Genomic DNA, 19,879 nt, shown 5'->3' with positions numbered 1-19,879 from the left:
TCCTACCTAGTTCAACCTAATCTCATTCAACCTAATTCTTGAGGTTTATTTTTTAAAATTTGACCTATTACTTTCTTTTTCCTGCTGACTCACACTTTCCATTTTGCAGGTGGGATAAACTTTTTTTTAAAAATTGTTTTCTATTGCCTGAAAAGTGATTTGAAACGATAGTTTTTCAGCCAGCCGAAAGGCCAGAATAAAAAACGTCGTCATAAATTCCTGTAAAAATATATGAAGTATGGAAGGGATCTGGAATCCAGCTGCTTTGCTGCTTTGCTTTGCCAAACCTGAGTGCAACGGAACACCGAGTGGTCAACTGAGAGTTTGGTGAGTGTGGGAGTTCAGTGAAGTGGGGGAAGGAGGTGCTGCTTTGCCTTGCTTTTCCTAACTCTTCCCGCAGAGCGGCGGCGGACCTGAGTAGCAGAAGACTGAGAGTGGGGAATAAAAGCAGCAGCAGACCTGCAACAAGAGAAAACTACTGTGTGACGTCACAGGTGAGGCAGGAGAATCCGAGAGGTAAGCACAGTATAAAAGGAGAGACCTAGAGCGGGAGGAGAGTCTGAGAGGTGAACGCAGTGTAAATCTAAGGTAAGTCATGGCAGCACAGCTCGCACCCGTGATATGCTCCTCCTGCACTATGTTGGAAGCCATGGACACTACCAGTGTCCCTGGCGACCATGTGTGCAGGAAGTGTGTCCAGCTGCAGCTACTGGCTAACCGCATTTCGGAGCTGGAGCTGCGGGTGGATTCACTGTGGAGCAGTCATGATGCTGAGACTATCGTGGATAGCATGTTCAGTGAGGTGGTCACACCGCAGGTAAAGATTACGCAGGCAGAAAGGAAATGGGTGACCGCCAGGCAGAGTGAAAGGACTAGGCAGGTAGAGCAGGAGTCCCCTGGGGCCATCTCCCTCTCAAACAGATAAACCGCTTTGGATACTGTTGGGGGAGATGGCTTATCAGGGGAAAGCAGCAAGAGCCAAGTTTGTGGCACCACGGGTGGCTCTGCTGCACAGGAGGGGAGGAAGAAGAGTGGCAGGGCTATAGTGATAGGGGATTCAATTGTAAGGGGAACAGATAGGCGTTTCTGCGGCCGCAAACGTGACTCCAGGATGGTATGTTGCCTCCCTGGTACCAGGGTCAAGGATGTCACGGAGCAGCTGCAGGGCATTCTGGAGGGGGAGGGTGAACAGCCAGTAGTCGTGGTCCATATCGGTACCAACGACATAGGTAAAAAAAGGGATGAGGTCCTGCAAGGTGAATTTAAGGAGTTAGGAGATAAATTATAAAAAGCAGGACCTCAAAGGTAGTGATCTCAGGATTACTACCAGTGCCACGTGCGAGTGAGTATAGGAACAGGAGAATAGATAGGATGGATGCGTGGCTGCAGGGATGGTGTAGGAGGGAGGGATTTAGATTCCTGGGACATTGGGACCGGTTCTGGGGAAGGTGGGACCTGTACAAGCGTGACGGGTTACACCCGAGCAGGACCGGGACCAATGTCCTCGCGGGGGTGTTTGCTAGCGCTGTTGGGGAAGGTTTAAACTAGAGTGGCAGGGAGATGGGAACCTGACCGGGGAGTCAGAAGGGAGTAAAGTTGAGAACAGCAACAGAGGGGAAGACTCGGGAAATTTACAATACAAATAGTACAAACAGTTGTTCAAGAACAAGTGAAAGGGAAAAGCGTAGAGCAGCAGAAAGAAAGTGTACTTTAGGCACTCCAGATTAAGTGAAAACTAGAAGGTGTAAAGCGATTAACTCAGCATCAAAGCTAAAGTTCAGGCTCAGGTGTGTGGCCCAACTAAGAGTTCTATACACAAATGCACGGAGTATAAGGAATAAATTAAATGAACTGCAGGTTCAAATTCAAATTGGAGGGTATGACATGATAGCTATTACTGAGACATGGCTGCAGAATTGTCAGGATTGGGAACTAAATATATCGGGTTATAAGGTCTACAGGAGAGATAGGGAAAATGGAAGAAGGGGAGGAGTAGCCTTAGTGATTAGAGATGAAATCACTTCAATGATAAAGGAGGATATAACAAGGGGTAAGCAGCCAACCGAGACCTTATGGGTTCAATTGAGAAATAGGAAAGGATCTAAGACTATAGTGGGAGTTGTGTATAGGATCCCTGGCAGCAGCTCTGAACTGCTAGACTGTATAAATGCAGAGATTAGACAAGCGTGTAACAAAGGCATAGTGTTCTTAATGGGGGACTTTAACCTTCACATAGATTGGGAAAAGCAGACTAGCAACTATTAGAAAGATCGTGTATTTCTTGAGTGTGTCCGGGATAGTTTTCTACATCAGTATGTCCTGGAGGCAACAAGGGGGCAAGCCAGACTAGATTTAGTAATGAGTAATGAACCAGATTTTGTTAACAGCTTTACTGTGCGTGAACATCTATCCAATAGCGATCATAACATGATCGAGTTCAGTGTAGTGTTTGAATGGGAAAAAAGTGAAACAGCTGCTAAGATTCTAGACTTGGGTAAGGCCGACTTCAATGGGATGAGACAGAGACTGTCCACAGTAAACTGGGCAAATCTGTTAATGGGTAAAACGACTGATGATCAGTGGGAAATGTTTAAAGAAACATTTAACGTAATACAGAATCGTTTTATACCCCTGAGGGGCAAGAACTCTACTTGCCAAAAAAAAAAGGCATGGACAACTAAAGAGGTAAGGGACAGTATAAGACGTAAGGAAAGGTCATACAAAAAGGCAAAAAGTGGCAAAGATCCTGGCGAATGGGAAAGATACAAAGATCAACAAAGGGTCACAAAACAGATAGTAAGAGCTACAAAAAGAGAGTATGAAAAGAAACTTGCAAGGGATATCAAAATCAATATGACGAACTTTTATAGATATATTAGGAAAAAGAGTGTGGTCAGGAGCAGTGTTGGCCCCTTAAAAACTGAAAGTGGGGATATTGTCATTGACAATGGGGAAATGGCAGACATGTTGAACAATTACTTTGCGTTAATATTTACAGTAGAAAAAGAGGATAGCATGCCGGAAATCCCAAGAAAACTAATATTGAATCGGGGACAGGGACTCCATAAAATTAACATAAGTAAAACAACAGTAATGAAGAAAATAATAGCACTAAAGAGTGACAAATCCCCAGGGCCAGATGGTTTCCATCCCAGGGTTTTAAAGGAAGTAGGTGAGCACATTGCAGATGCCCTAACTATAATCTTTCAAAGTTCTCTAGATTCAGGAACTGTCCCTCTAGATTGGAAAATTGCACATGTCACTCCGCTTTTTAAGAAAGGAGAGAGAGGGAAACCAGGGAATTATTGACCAGTTAGCCTAACATCTGTTGTGGGGAAAATGCTGGAGTCTATAATTAAGGATAGGGTGACTGAACACCTCGAGAAATTTCAGTTAATCAGGGAGAGCCAGCATGGATTTGTGAAAGGTCGGTCGTGCCTGATAAAACCGATTGAATTTTTTGAAGAGGTGACTAAAGTAGTGGCCAGGGGAATGTCAATGGATGTTATTTATATGGACTTCCAGAAGGCATTTGATAAGGTCCCACATAAGAGACTGTTAGCTAAAATGGAAGCCCATGGAATCGAGGGAAAAGTACAGACTTGGTTATGAAGTTGGTTGAGCAAAAGGCAACAGAGAGAATGGGAAGGTACTCACATTGGCAGGATGTGACTGGTGGAGTCCCGCAGGGATCTGTCTTGGGGCCTCAGTTATTCACAATATTTATTAACAACTTAGATGAAGGCATAGAAAGTCTCATATCTAAGTTTGCCGATGACACAAAGATTGATGGCATTGTAAGCAGTGTAGATGAAAACATAAAATTACAAAGGGATATTGATCGATTAGGTGAATGGGCAAAACTGTGGCAAATGGAATTCAATGTAGACAAATGTGAGGTCATCCACTTTGGATCAAAAAAGGATAGAACAGGGTACTTTCTAAATGGTAAAAAGTTAAAAACAGTGGATGTCCAAAGGGACTTAGGGGTTCGGGTACATTGATCATTGAAGTGTTATGAAAAGGTGCAGAAAATAATCAATAAAGCAAATGGAATGCTGGCCTTCATATCTGGAGGACCAGAGTACAAAGGGGCAGAAGTTATGCTGCAGCTATACAAAACCCTGATTAGACCACACGTGGAGTACTGTGAGCAGTTCTGTGCACCGCACCTTCAGAAGGACATATTGGCCTTGGAGGGAGTGCAGCGTAGGTTTACTAGAATGATACCCGGACTTCAAGGGCTAAGTTACGAGGAGAGATTACACAAATTGGGGTTGTATTCTCTGGAGTTTCGAAGGTTAAGGGGTGATCTGATCGAAGTTTATAAGATAGGGTGGATAGAGAGAAACTATTTCCGCTGGTTGGGGATTCTAGGAGTAGGGGGCACAGTCTAAATATTAGAGCCAGACCTTTCAGGAGTGAGATTAGAAAACATTTCTGCACACAAAGGGAGGTAGAAGTTTGGAACTCTCTTCCGCAAACAGCAATTGATACTAGCTCAATTGCTAAATTTAAATCTGAGATAGATAGCTTTTTGGCAATCAAAGGTATTAAGGGATATGGGCCAAAGGCGGGTATATGGAGTTAGATCACAGATCAGCCATGATCTTATCAAATGGCGGAGCATTCACGAGGGGCTGAATGGCCTACTCCTGTTCCTATGTTCCTATGTTCTTATAAACCTTAACCATCCACTCACTTAGATTATGGGGGTCACTTTCCAAATGCAAATTGGCAGCAGAGAACCTCGCCCACAACCAGCGCATATCGAAAATCCAGGCTGTTGCCCATGGTTTTTTGATGTGTGCTGGCTGCAGGTGAGTTTCCTCACCATCAACATGTACTCAGAAAATTCAGATCTATGTGTTGGCATTGTTACCTAGGCATTATTGGGGGCTCCCAAAGGAAGATGGTGTCAGAAGGAGTAAACTCAGATGCAGCACAATATATGTTAAAAGGCAATAATTAGACAGTAATGAACTGCATGGTGTGCCTTTCTGGACCATACTGAGAATCCCTACGTGGTCAGTTTTCGGTAAAATATTAAAATGTCTACGTGGCAAAGAAGCAGAATGCAAAATGGTTAGAAAGGGTTAATTAGTTAGTAACTGAGATTGGTACAGGTGGCCTGGCCCCCTGCTGGGCCATATGTTTGCGTAGTCAGCAGGTTTGCATGGTCTTAGCAATGTGGAGTCTTTGATGTGATTCAAGGACTGGTCTGAATGTCTCCATGTTTATGGCAGATCAATATAGGTAACGAGCTTAGCCAAAGTTGAAAGACATTCCAGGTTGGGAGATAAGGAACAGAAGGAACAGGGAAGAACATTCCAAGTTGGAAGGTGAGGAAGTATCCCCTTTGATGTCTAACAGCAGCATGATCAGCACATGGACGATTTATGATTGGCCGGAAATAATGTAACCTCGCATGGCAACCTGTGCCCGGCTTATGATTGGTGTTGACCCTCGTTAAGTATGTTCCAACCCTATTCATCTGTATAAAAACGTGTGGATTTCTGTATGTTTCTTGTTCTTGCTCTGCCAGCATAGAGGGACTCTATCAGGAGTCCAAACCAATGCTGCAGACTAAGAACCCTGCTATTAAAGTTGTGAAGAACTTTAAAATGTATTCGACTTCAGTTTTTACTGAACCAGACTGAGGGGAAAGAATCCAGATTGTCAATACCACATCAGAGGTTTCGTCACATGAAGTCAATCTATCTGCTAAAAGTTTCTGATGTGATAAAACAACAATGACTTGCATTTATATAGCGACTTTAATGTCAGAAAAATCCCAAGGCCCTTCACAGGAGCATAATCAGACAAAATTGACATCAAACCAAAGAAGATGATATTAGGATAGGAACATAGGAACAGGAGTAGGCCATTCAGCCCCTCGTGCCTGCTCCCCCCTTTGATAAGATCATGGCTGATCTGTGATCAAGCTCCATATACCTGCCTTTGGCCCATATCCCTTAATACCCTTGGTTGCCAAAAAGCTATCTATCTCGGATTTAAATTTAGCAATTGAGCTAGTATCAATTGCCGTTTGCGGAAGAGAGTTCCAAACTTCTACCACCCTTTGTGCGTAGAAATGTTTTCTGATCTCACTCCTGAAAGGTCTGGCTCTAATTTTTAGACTGTGCCCCCTACTCCTAGAATCCCCAACCAGCGGAAATAGTTTCTCTCTATCCACCCTATCTGTTCCCCTTAATATCTTATAAACTTCGATCAGATCACCCCTTAACCTTCGAAACTCCAGAGAATACAACCCCAATTTGTGTAATCTCTCCTCGTAACTTAGCCCTTGATGTCCGGGTATCATTCTAGTAAACCTACGCTGCACTCCCTCCAAGGCCAATATGTCCTTCCGAAGGTGCGGTGCCCAGAACTGCTCACAGTACTCCAGGTGCGGTCTAACCAGGGTTTTGTATAGCTGCAGGATGAGTAACTAAACAGTTGGTCAAAGAAGTAGTTTTAAGGAGCATCTTAAAAGAATAGAGGGAGGCAGAGTGGTTTAGAGAGGGTATTTCTGAGCTTAGCACTCCGGGGATGAGGGGGCGGACATATGAGGAGAGGTTGAGTAGATTGGGAGTTGGAGTTCAGAAGAATGAGAGGCGATCTGATTGAAACATATAAGATTGCGAAGGGGCTTGATCGGGTGGATGCGGTAAGGATGTTCCCAAGGATGGGTGAAACTAGAACTATGGGGCATAATCTTAGAATAAGGGGCTGCTCTTTCAAAACTGAGATGAGGAGAAACTTCTTCACTCAGACGGTAGGAGGTCTGTGGAATTTGCTGCCCCAGGAAGCTGTGGAAGCTACATCATTAAATAAATTTAAAACAGAAGTAGACAGTTTCCTAGAAGTAAAGGGAATTAGGGGTTACGGGGAGCGGGCAGGAAATTGGACATGAATTTAGATTTGAGGTTAGGATCAGATCAGCCATGATCTTATTGAATGGCGGAGCAGGCTTGAGGGGCCGATTGGCCCACTCCTGCTCCTATTTCTTATGTTCTTATATTCTTAAATTGCTGAAGGCACAGTCGCCACTGGTGGGGCGAAGTAGGTGGGAGATGCACAAGAAGCCAGAGTTGGAGGACACAGAGTTCTCGGAGGGTTGTAGGGCTGGAGGAGGTTACAGAGATAGGGAGGGGTGAGGACATGGAGGTATTTGAAAACAAGGATGAGAATTTTGAAATTAAGGCATTAGTGGACTGGGAGCACAGGGGTGATGGATGAATGGGACTTGGTGTGAGTCAGGATACAGACAACAGAGTTTTGGATGAGCTCAAGTTTATGGAGGGTGGAAGATGAGTGGCCAGCCAGGAGAGTATTGGAATAATTAAGTCTGGAGGTAATAAAAGCATGGATGTGGGTTTCAGCAGCAAATAAGCTGAAGTATGGGGGGAGTTGGGCGATGTTAAGCAGGTGGAAGTAGACGGACCTTGTGATGGAGAGGATATGGGGTCAGAAGCTTAGCTCAGAGTGAAGTAGGGCACCGAGGTTGTCAACAATCTGATTCAGCCTCAGACAGTGACCAGGGAGGGGGTTGGAATCAGTGGCAAGGGAATAAAGTTTGTGACGGAGGCCAAAGACAATGGCTTCAGTCTTCCCAATGTTTAATTGGAGGAGATTGCGGCTGGATGTCAAACAAATTAGGGCTTGATGGCCGGCGCGGACACGATGGGCCGAAGGGCCTCTATCCGTGCTGTATAACTCTATGACTCTATGACTCTAAACAGTCTGGCAGCAAAGAGGCAATGGAGCAATCGAGAGAGGTGGTGGTGAGGTAGCGCTGGATGTTGTCAGCATACACGCTAAATAAGATTCCCTCCATTAATGTGCCCACCACCCCCCTCCCACCGCAGAACTTATCTTGCTGGCGACCCTATCTTGAGGTTTCAATCTGGTGAGGTGCACCTGTTTAATGCCCCGCAGCTCACCTGCCAGATTTAAATGGGGCAGGAGTCTCAAAATCACAGGGGCCTCTTCGCTGTCAAAACGGGAAGCCAAAAGTCAAAATAGTCCCCCATCTGTACCCAGGGAGCGTGGAACCAAGTCAGAGGAGATGAACACACAACTTGACCCATTCAGCCCTGTAGCCTTCCTGGGGGGGCATTGAAGGCAGGTTGGACAGACTTCTAGGTGTGGGAGTCACCAAGTCACACAGAATTATCATTTATGCCACCCGGAGGAAGATGGCACTGGCACTGGCTGCCAACTCCCTCACGTCCAGGACTTCAGAACAGTGCTGCAAAAAGTTGCACATCCTCAACAGGGCAAATGAGCCAACACATTGAACTCCTCTCCCTTTTCATCCTTGCCTACCCTGGGCACCAGCACACACTTAAAGCAACACTTCCACAACTAACCCTTCACACTGCTCTCTGATTAAGGAGGGCTCCAACTTGGCATCTTGCACTATGGCTACACAACTCTGCTCAGAGCAAAACTCCTTCCTCCACTCTAACAGGCTCATACCCCCACATCTCTTATTTCACTTCTCCCATGTCACTTGGTACAGACTCGCCAACTCCTAGCCTTACTCTCATTCACTTATCTTTTTGCAAGAGAAATTGGTACACAATGCCGCCAAAGGCAGGCCACAGGATGTGGACATCTCCACCTTTAAACCCCTTACCCACCTCGAGGATAAGGCCATGCAGCTCATAGGCAATTACTCAGCTATTACTATGGGAGATGATGAGGTTGAAGCATCTTGCTGTCGCCAGGTTAGTAACTTGTTACAGCATTGTTGCTCTGACGTTCCTGTGAAGCATCACGCAGCCACAAACTTCCACATCCTTTCCCTTCTCTTTAATCCCGAGGAGATAATGTTCACTCATTCTTAGCTTCTACCCATGAACAACAACAACAACAACTTGCATTTATATAGCACCTTTAATGTAGTAAAACCTCCCAAAGCGCTTCACAAGAACGTTTTCAAACAAAATTTGACACCGAGCCACAGAAGGAGATAATAGGACAACTGACCAAAAGCTTGGTCAAAGAGGTAAGTTTTAAGGAGCGCCTTAAAGGAGGAGAGAGAGGTAGAGAGGCAGAGAGGTTTAGGGAGGGAATTCCAGAGCTTAAGAGCCTACGCAGCTGAAGGCAGGGCTGCCAAAAGTGGATGTGCACGAGACCAGAATTGGAGGAGTGCAGAGATTTCGGAGTGTTGTAGGGCTGGAGGAGGTCACAGAGATAGGGATGGGTGAGAGCATGGAGGGATTTGAAAACAAGGATGATAATTTTAAAATCGAGGTGTTGCCGGACCTGGAGCCAATGTAGGTCAGTGAGCACAAGTATGATGGGTGAACGGGACATGTTGCGAGTTAGGAAAATGGCAGCAGAGTTTTGAATGAGTTCACGTTTACGGGGGGTGCAAGGTGGGAGGCCAGCCTGGGAGGCATTGGAATAGTCGAGTCTCGAGGTAACAAAGGCATAGATGAGGATTTCAGCAGCAGATGAGCAGAGGCAGGGGCAGAGATGGGAAGTGTTGTGGAGATGGAAGTAGGCAGTCTTGGTGATGGAGAAGGTATGGGGTTGAAAGCTCAGCTCAGGGTCAAATAGGTCACCAAGTTTATGAACAGTCTGGTTCAGCCTCCGACAATGGCTGAGATGGAGGTGGATGGACTTGATGGCGAGGGAACAGAGTTTGTGTAGAGACAGCAGACAATGGCTTCAGTCTTTCCAATATTTAATTGGAGGAAATTTCTGTTCATCCAATATTAGATGTCAGACAAGCAGCATGACAAATCAGAGGCTGTGGAGGGGTCGAGAGAGGTAGTGTAGAGCACCCTCCAGCGATACAGCCAGCAGATGCTCCATGGCAGGAGCCAGCTGCCTTGAGGCGAGGGCCACCTCAGTCCCATGATCCTTCTGTAAAGCATGAGGAGTGAACCACCTCATGCAGTCCTGGCCCTCCGGTGGAAGTTAAAAGAAGTATTGGAATAGGTGATAGAAATCCACATGTAAGTGCCCAGGCAAAGGTGGTTGACTGCACTTTGCAATTGTTGCATTAAAATAGACTGTGCACTTATGTTGTATGTTGTTATTCATGGAGATCACAGTTATACAGGAAAAGAGGCACTCATTTGATGTTGAGGTGATGATTTTTGGCAAAGTCATAGAGGGCTGATGTATTGCCATGTGGTAGAATAAGCATTGGTTTAAGGGAATATCTCTTTATTTGCAAGTGGGGGAGAAGGACTTCAGGTGGACCCAGTCACGAAGAGAAGACTTCCGAGATTATTTGCTCTCTAATGCCCCTTGCAGCTGTCAGCGAGGATTCCTCTAAATTGACATTGTCCTGATATTCTGCTTCCTCAAGTTCAGGCTCCTCCATAGCCAGCACTCCTCTTCAGCCATGTCAAACTGCAGCCCATCCTGGATGGTAACGTTGTGAAGAACACAGCAGGCAAACACAATTCTGGAGCCCCTATCTGGAGCATACTACAGATCCCTGCCTAACCTGTCTGGGCAGTAAAAGGGCGCTTTCAGCATTCTGATGGTCCTTTCAATCACCATCCTGGTAGCTGCATTGGCCTCGTTGTATCTGTCCTATGCTCCTGTTCAGGGTAGTTGAATTTGGGTCATCAGCCATGGCAGCAGGTGGTATGCCTTCACTTGCAGTTGCCACCAATTTATATGATCTTCTTCCTAGAAGAGGTCAGGGTGGGCCGAAAGCCAAAGGATGAAGGCGTCATGGCAACTTCCTGCATATCGAACATTGACATGAAGGAATCTCTGAGTGGTGTCACAAACTATCTGCACAATCATGGAGTGGAATCCCTTCCTGTTCACACAGGTGAGGTGGTGTTGTGGTATCACCTTCAATGTGACATGGGTGCCATCGATGGCATCCTGGAACTTGGGAAAGTGAAAAACCCCATAGACCTGTGTGACCCTTTCTCTCTGCTGCCTCGCCGTGATGCTAAAGCTAATGAAGTGAACTGCTCTGCTGTAAAGTGAAGCAGTGACCTGGCATATCCATGATGTACTGCTCCCTCACCCAGGATACACAGATCCCTTCAATCTGCCTGAAAGGAGACTGAGTCGTAAACGTTGAGAGCAGTGATCATAGCCATGGAGGGAGCAGTGTGGACAGATGAGTGTGGCTTGAGATCTTCATGCAGCAGATGACAGAGATGCTTCTAACACAGAACTCCTTGAAGAGGTCCTCAAAAGGACCTGTGCTGCCTGTAAAATCTTTGACGGGGGGATGTAATATCTGGTGGGCTGCATTCTTCTAGCATGGAGCCTCACTCCCCTTCCCTCCAACCTATGCTGCTCTTCCTCCATAATAATAATAATAATAGCACACAGTGGTACGGCCAGGGGAAAAGCTATACCTGCTCCTGAGTTGCTCTGACTGTGATGGGTGGTCTGACAGTAGCGGGCAGTCAAGTGTAGGTCTCAGTAGCAACAAATCAAAAAGATGCTTTCAGACTGCTGAAATCACTAATCAGACTCTACAAAACTCACAAACACCTCTGTTCCGTGCTGTGCTTCTTTTATATCAGTCTAACTTACCCCAAGTGCAATGGCAGATTAAAACCAGGAAACATACCTCTACAGTACCACTGGCTGTCAGGCAGCTGTATGCAAAAGAAGCCAGTGGGCATTTGGTGGACGGATCATGAGAAAGTACAAAAAGTGCAAGGAAATTCAGGGGAAGCATTGTAAAAGGCACATAAGTGGCAGAGTCGACGTCCATCTGAGTTTCCTTGCTAAATGTTGGTACTGCAATGTCCCAGCACTGCTAATGTTGAGAAAAGATTGAGGAAATTCACCCACTGTGTTTTTAAAAGCTGCAGAGAAGTTTCCAGGTAGATCAGCAGCTCACACCAATTTGACACCAGTGCCTGCACCAATGGGAATGCAAATAAGCAACCCAGGAAACTCGTGTGTCTCGCCCTCTATAGGTCACGTGAACACAACACTTTTCTTTTTAAAGATGCAACAGATGTAAGTTATTCAGAGAAAATTCTAGGCCTAAGGTTTTATAATGGGTGTGATACAATGACCCTTACAGCTATCAAAAAGGTTGTGATGTTGAGAACTCACATTATTTAGTAAGTACAGTAAATTCAGGCAACTTGCAAAACAATTCAGAATATCTTTGTAATACTTAGTTTAATATGTAAGTCAGACAACTTCAGCCAAAAGCATTACAATACACAGAATTCTGTATCATTAATCAAGGACAAACACCTCAAAGCAACTATAATTAGAAAAACATTTAAAGATCAACGGCATATATATTTTAATATTATTAATATAACAGAATTTTTTGGAACTAATAAATAAATATAAAATGGACCATTTAGGAGATATGTAGATAATTAATAATATAGAAATTACACTGAATTCAAACAACAAGCACAATACTGACAATTTGTCACACTGAGAAATATACATCTCCATTGAGTAACTACATCCTGCAACATTGCTACCTGGCAGCAAATGTGAAGAATCTGATTGAGTAACAATTACAAATAATTATCCAACAGAACTATTGATCAAGTTATCTGATATTTCATATCCAAAGTCTGAGTTGCTGTCAGTCAGGTTACTTTGGTGCCAGGGATGCAGTTTAATTAAACTCAATAAAGAAAATGTTCAGGCTTCAATGGTCCAAGCAATAAAATTGTTAAATAAACAGAACAGTTTTAAACAGTGAATGCTAAATTCAGCCAGGTTTACATTCGCTGGCTGTGGTGACCCTGGACCAAGCCAGGGCAGGCAGATATAAATTCCCAACCTTCTGCAGGTGTGGTTTAGTCTCTTGACAATCAGAAATGAGCTTCTCTTCAGTGAACTCATCCAGTCTTCTCGGAACTGTGGAAAATGCAAGAATGAATAAATAAATAGTGAATATTTGTACCATACAAGGATGTTTATGAAAAACAAAGTGTTTTAAAAGCCATTAAAATCTGTTGGAAATTGTTTTATTTGTTTGAATATATTTACAGTGTTATCTTGAAGCTGAATGAAATATAAGTACAGGTGACCTTGTGTTGGAAGTTTGTGCTTACTCACCCTGAACAGACATGTCTGCTCCCTCTAACTTATGCAATCTCAGTTCAGCTGTATGTTTTCCTCTCCCAATTTTGCTCCTATTTTTCCCCCTTACTTCTCTTCCTCTCATACTAGGGGCTATAGTTCCATGTGAAAATGATATGTTGGCCTTCATTGCAAGAGGATTTGAGTACAGGAGCAAGGATGTCTTACTGAATTTATACAGGGCCTTGGTGAGAGCACACCTGGAGTATTGTGTGCAATTTTGTTCTCCTTACCTAAGTAAAAATATACTTGCCATAGAGGGAGTGCAGCGAAGGTTCACCAGACTGATTCCTGGGATGGCAGGACTGTCGTATGCGGAGAGATTGGGTCGAATAGGCCTGTATTCACTCGAGTTTAGAAGAATGAGAGGGGATCTCATTGAAACGTATAAAATTCTGACAAGGCTAGACAGACTGGATGCAGGGAGGATGTTTCCCCTGGCTGGGGGGTCCAGAACGAGGGGGTCATAGTCTCAGGATATGGGGTAGGACATTTAGGACTGAGATGGGGAGAAATTTCTTCACTGAGAGGATGGTGAACCTGTGGAATTCTCTACTACAGAAGGTTGTGGAGGCCAAGTCACTGAATATATTTAAGATTGAGCTATCAAGGGGTATGGGGAGAGAGTGGGAATATGGTATTGAGATAAAGGATCAGCCATGATCATATTGAATGGCGGAGCAGGCTCGAAGGGCCGAATGGCCTAATCCTGCTCCTATTTTCTATGTTTCGATGCAGTGGTAGTGCTCTAGCACCTCCTTCAAGTGGCTATTCTTGATGTGTGAGCGTGGAGTGTTTGTGAGCCGTTTGACAATGAGGCTATTCAGCCAAGTCCTGTCCTGTCTTTACCCAGTGTCAAAAACACTCAGCTTTCTAACAGGGGTCACTGGATAGTGATCAGGAGCAGCAACCCAAAATATTTCTTTCCCTCACCAGCCTTGGGATTGGAGCCAATACTGGAAGCTTCCATCTGCAGTCAGCTTACCCAGCACAAATCAACGATAAAACCTGGGGTTTCCTGGTCTACATTGGTCAGTACTGCACCACAAGGTGTAATGATCCACTGAGCCATTGGGGGCTAGCTTTTCAATTCAGCAGTTTGACTCTAAATACCCTCACAAGAAAGTGACCATGAGTATTTTACTGAGGCTGGGTTAAACTAAATGTAGAGAAACCCATCAGTGTAACTGACTTATACCATACCAGACTAGACAGAATTTTATACTGCGACCTGGTATCAAGTGGAACAGTTTCCTTCTCCCCATCCCTCACCGCTACACAGAATGAAACTTACCCTTTGATCATCCTGTCAATGACTATCTTCACCCAGTGGGCTTCAGGATCCAGACAGACTCGATTTGTGCTTTTAAGGGTGGCACTGAAAGAAGTAAAGTATGACATTTATTTCAAATTGTCAGTCATCTAACCTCTCTGAAAGGGGGTTTAACTCCTAAATAAATCTAAAATAATTACTGTTGTTCTTCAATGACACATGAAGCTGAAAAGGAACCAAACACTTACATGATTTCTACATTCCCACAATGGGGGCCACTTGGAATAATTTCAATATTCTCCATGAACTTCGGATGGATGAACTCCGAGGATGTTTTGATACACTGACAGCGCAGGTTCATTCCTGTTCTTCCAATCGATGCAACTGTAAATTAAACAAATAGCAGGACCTTAATGATTATTTTCAGAATTCTAATGAGTGCCTCTCTTTCTTATGCCCATTTTATCAACTGGGACTAAACTGCTATCTATCTCCTATAGTCAGATTCCCTACAGTCACCTCTCTATTACCAGCCAGTCAACCAGCTACCTCAGCAATGAACATTGCAGATTGAAGGCAAAGCTCATATTCCTGTTCTAATAATCTGTAACACACTGAATTCACTCAAATTAACTGAAGGAAGAATACAGGGCGCTAAATTGGGCTATGTAGCGCCCTTTGTTTTGGCGCTACATGGCCTCTCCAACATCCAAGATGGCGTCTTGGCTGCACACATACATTTCCAGCGTGATGTGTGCTGGACACCATTTTGGTATAAGAGTTAGCGCAGGCGCAGGTAAGTGTCTAAAGTAAGGAGAAAATGCATGCAATGAGTGTGCAACGCTGATTTAAAGTGATAGACACCATTTTGGTACTTAATCCTCATCTCAATGCATAGTCTTAACCCCGATCATCTGAACGTGTCTTAGAATGCCTGGAGGACCCCCCCCACCGGTGCTATTTAAAGGGACCATGCAGGTGTTGCAGGTTAGTTGCTGGACTATTGCTTCTGGCTGCTGGTGGAATAGGAAGTGTTTTTTGAAGCTCCCTATTCTCACTGAGAGTTCCTAGTCTACATTTGAGAGTGGTTTGGCAGGTACTGCCTTACGGTTCAGAAAGTTACCACCATGGTTGAACAACATTCCTGGCAACCATGGGTGGTCTGCTAGGGCTCCTGCTGGGCATTGAGCACGACTGGGAGCGTGCAGAGAGGCAACGCCCAGCAGGTCAAGCTGCGAGGAGAGCAAGGACGAGGAGGTGCAGGGCACTGAACAGGAGGCCCCATCCAATGAGGGCCTTCAGGGATCAATTCTCTTACCTCAACATGACTGAGGAGGATTGCATGCAACGGCTGAGGTACACCAAGCAAGCCGTCACCGAGATCTATCAACTGGTGCGTCCACAACTGAAGCCTCAGAGCAGGGCAAGGACAGCATTGCCTGTGGCTGTGAAGGTCACCGTGGCACTGAATTTCTACGGCTCAGGATCATCTCAGGCCTCTGCTGGCGACATGTGCAACATCTCACAGAATGCAGTGCACTGCAGAAATAAGGGAGGTCACAGACGCACTGTACCAGATGAGGAACAGGTTCATCACCTTCCCTCTTGACAGAGACAAGCAGAACGATCGAGCAGGGGGGTTTGCTTGCATTGCTGGCTGCCCCATGGTGCAGGGTACCATGGACTGCATGCACATTGTCCTGCGTGCCCGGCACATCAACTCAGCCGTCTTTGTCAACCGAAATGGCTTCCACTCCCTCAGCATACAGCTGGTGTGTGACCGCACACATCGAATCATAGAGGTCGATGCCCGCTACCCTGGGAGCAGTCATGACGCCTTCGTCATGCGGCAGTCCAACGTGCCAGCTATCTTTCACCCGGCTCGGCGAGTCAAATGTTGGCTACTGAGCAACAAGGGCTATCCCCTCATGACATGGCTCATGACTCCGGTCAGGAACCTACACACACGTGCACAGCAGACCTATAATGAGAGCCATGCTGCCACACGCAACATCATGGAGCACACCATAGGCCTCCTCAAACAACGCTTCCGCTGCCTGGACCAGTCTGGAGGAGCCCTGCAGTACTCCACTGAGCGGGTGGGCAGATTCGTGGTGGTCTGCTGCATGCTGCACAACCTCGCCATCATGAGGGACCAGCCTTTGCCACCAATGATCAGAGAGGGCCCTGAACCTGAGGTGGAAGAGGAGGAGGAGGAGGAGGGGGAGGAGCCAGAAGAGGAAGTGGAGAAAGACACAAGGGTGCAACAGGCACCACACGCCTTGTCTGCAAGGGCTGTGCATGCTCTCCTGATCCGTGCCCGCTATCAATAATATCAACTACATCCCCCAACTCACCAACAGTCCTACACTCAAACTTTCCACTCCCACAAGACAATCAAATCGCCCTCCATCCGATTACACATTGGTTTCCCCCTCAGCTTATCGCACAAATAAAAACTACCACCAAATGCAAATTCAATGTCACATTTATCAATGAATAAATGAAATTATGCAAACAGAACAGAATCATTCACCCTTATGCATTCCCTTAGTGCCTGTTGTTCGTGTGCCTTTACCTATCCTAGTGCTCCTACGAGGTGCTTCCCCAGTGGCTGGAACATGGGTGGTGGGAGGCTGCCGACCTTCAATAGAGGAACGTGCAGATGGCCTTGGAGGATAACCTCGAGCAGCTCTGGGCCGGGAGGGTCCGGCATCAGGCTGCACGATCTCAGCATGGGCTGCAGCAGTCTGGCCTGGCTGGCCGATAGACAACAACAGGGGCACTGTCAGAGTGGCAGGGGTGGGAGCAGGAAAGCTGTCATCCTGAGAGAGGACAGCAGGACCGATTGCCATGGCGCCACTGCCATTCTCCCGGGGCGGGGCCTCAGCAATCCTGGTGATCAGCTGGAGAACGGATTGCTGGAGTGCTGTAACGCCCTGGAAGCCCCGTTCCACAGTGGTCCCCAGACCCACAATAGCAGCAGTCTGAGCTTCCAAGGCAGCAGTCTGAGCTTGCATTGCAGCAGTCTGAGCTTCCAAGGCAGCAGTCTGAGCTTCTAAGGCAGCAGTCTGAGCTTCCAAGGCAGCAGTCTGAGCTTGCATTGCAGCAGTCTGAGCTTCCAAGGCAGCAGTCTGAGCTTCCAAGGCAGCAGTCTGAGCTTGCATTGCAGTAGATTTAGCAGCAACTGTAGCTTGCAGACCTTTGATGACATCGCTTTTTGCTGAAATGGAAGCCGTGATATCAGTCATCAGACACTGCATCATGGTGTGCGGATGGAGGTGACCACCCATTCCATGTTGGAAAGAATGAGCTCCAAGCTTTATGCAAAGCTCTGTGTCAAGTTGGAGCTGGACTCCTCCATGCCCCTACTCATTATGCGCAGGCTTTCTGGCAGGCTTTCCAGTGCCCCAAGCATTTGGTGATGTATGCCCATCAGCCGTCTTTTGTAGCCTGACCCATCGAAGTCCTCATCTGATTCCTCTGCAGCAGAACTCATGAGCGACCTCGCCCTCCGGCGAGCTGGCACCTGTGGTATCCGTTAGCCCCACCACGGCTCCTGCGCACTTGTGCCTGGTGTCACACCAAGCGCAGATCCCTCCTCTAAACTAGCCTCTAAACAACGTTCAGTGTCAGTCTCTGAGCTGGTGGATGCGAGTGTCAGATCAAGTGATGGTGTGGCTTCAGTGTCCCCCTCCTCCTCCTCCTCCTCCTCGTCGGACGGTGCCGCCACATGTTCTTGGGTATCTGCAATGACAAAGGGAAACAGGTTGAGTTGTGGAGTGGCGAGAGGAGCAAGTAAGACGTGCGTGCCGACAGTATCTGCAGCACGTGAGTCAGAAAAGATTATGGGAGGAGGGAGATGTGGGGAAGGAGAAGGAACATTTGGTATGCAGAGATCACCTTCATTGGGACCTCCAGCATGACATGTTGTGACAGCTGCAGCAACGGCCCGCCCAATGATCTGAAGCATTGTCTCCTCTAAGGGGGTGAGGATGTGTAAGCGTGCCCGTCCACCCTCAGGTCCCTCCTGCTGCTGGCTGTTATATGCCACCTTCTCCTGCAAGACAGAGGACAGTGTGTCAGTGAGTATCCTGCAAGGTATGTGAGCGATGAACCTAACGTGGTCGAATAGCTGCCAGTGTGTGTGACCTGTGAGTGGTGGTTGTGTGGCCTGCATGTGTGGTACCATGTGCGGGTGAGATGCAGCATGCCGAGTGCAGCATTGTGTATGGATGGGCAGTGTTTGTTGGTGGGTGGGTGACAGGGAGTGTGATGCGTGGATCAATGGGGCAGTTGATAGGATGTGCCACTTGACACTTGCATTCACTCACCTTGACCACTTGTGTCAAATCATTGAACTTCTTTCGGCACTGCACCCACCTGCGTGGTACCATGCTCCTGGCGTCACCTCCTGCGCCACAGCCTGTCAATGCCTGCGGAGCTGCAGTCTGGAGGGTCTGCTGTCACCCTGCGGGTACATGTTGGCCCTCCTTTCTTCACTCCTTCCACCAGCCCTCCAGTGCATCATCGGAGAAGGGTGGGGCCCTCTCTCGCACCGGTCCTGCCATCCTTGTGGCCATCCTAGTGAACTGTGCATGTCCCATTTAAAATATGCACCTGCAACTTTAAGAGGTGCAGACTGCTGATGACGTGCCCTGTGCACGCCCCATTTCCAACTTCCTCATTCTCTGTGCAGCCTCTCAGCAGCGCGGGTAGTGCTGGCTGCACGAAGGTATCATGGTAAGTAGCAGGCAGCTCGAAATTCACGTCCTACCTGCGTAGGGGCCATTGGACACGGGGTAATAGGGCATCACGCTACCCCCCCCACCCAAAAACGCACCTTATCTAATTTTTCCCCCACAGTGTTTTGTATTTTGTGATAGCAAATTATTAGTGTAGTTTCCTCTAATTTTCCAGCTCCTTTGACACTCACTCATTAATTCTAATTAAATATACTCCCTGCTATGGTCTGCTGGCTATAAAGTCATGACAAACAGTTTTTAATATTGAACTATACTGATATATTTTAATAAATAGATAGATAGGTTTCCCTGTTTGTTCTCATTTACAGTGTATATTTGTGGCTGAGGCAGTCAGTGAATAACAGAACCAAATTCATCCCATATAATTACAGATTCTGTATAAATACGGTGCAGCTAGATCTTACTTACCTTGTGTGGATGACACATACAGTACAAAGAGAGTGAGGATGGTGAGAGCAACTTTGCTGTTCATTGTGCTTTACTTTTGTATCTTCTTGCTGCTGTTGTGCTGCTGCAGCCTGCGTCTGACTTCTCACTGCTTACCTGCTGTATTTGTAGTAATAATTCTTTGACTCACTGGGAGGATTTGACTCATTATGGAATTTCTCCGGATGTTTAGGATGATAAAAAAATTAATCATTGATGCAAACTCGGCAGAAGTACAATGAAAAGAGAAACAGGTTTTGTTAACTACAATCCATCAGAGCACTTCAATGAGAATTTTTACTATTGTGAAATCAGTTTCTTTCCATGCTCCACGTGGCTAAAATAA

General features: G+C 46.2%; 1 protein-coding gene across 1 annotated transcript; it reads right to left on the bottom strand.

The window, feature by feature from the left end:
- Nucleotides 1-12,262: 12,262 nt before the first annotated feature.
- LOC137300948 (interleukin-8-like) lies at nt 12,263-19,609 on the bottom strand. The gene is made up of 4 exons (XM_067970268.1): nt 19,516-19,609; nt 14,590-14,725; nt 14,363-14,446; nt 12,263-12,843 (listed from the first exon to the last, which is right to left on the bottom strand). Exons 1-4 carry the CDS (start codon nt 19,577-19,579, stop codon nt 12,825-12,827), a joined length of 303 nt encoding a protein of 100 aa, XP_067826369.1. The 5' UTR covers nt 19,580-19,609; the 3' UTR covers nt 12,263-12,824.
- Nucleotides 19,610-19,879: the final 270 nt, after the last annotated feature.

Source organism: Heptranchias perlo, chromosome 1, assembly GCF_035084215.1.
Source record: "Heptranchias perlo isolate sHepPer1 chromosome 1, sHepPer1.hap1, whole genome shotgun sequence".
Lineage (NCBI taxonomy): Eukaryota > Metazoa > Chordata > Chondrichthyes > Hexanchiformes > Hexanchidae > Heptranchias > Heptranchias perlo.
Note: the sequence above shows the minus strand (reverse complement) of the source record. Positions and strands in the feature narration are given on the sequence as shown.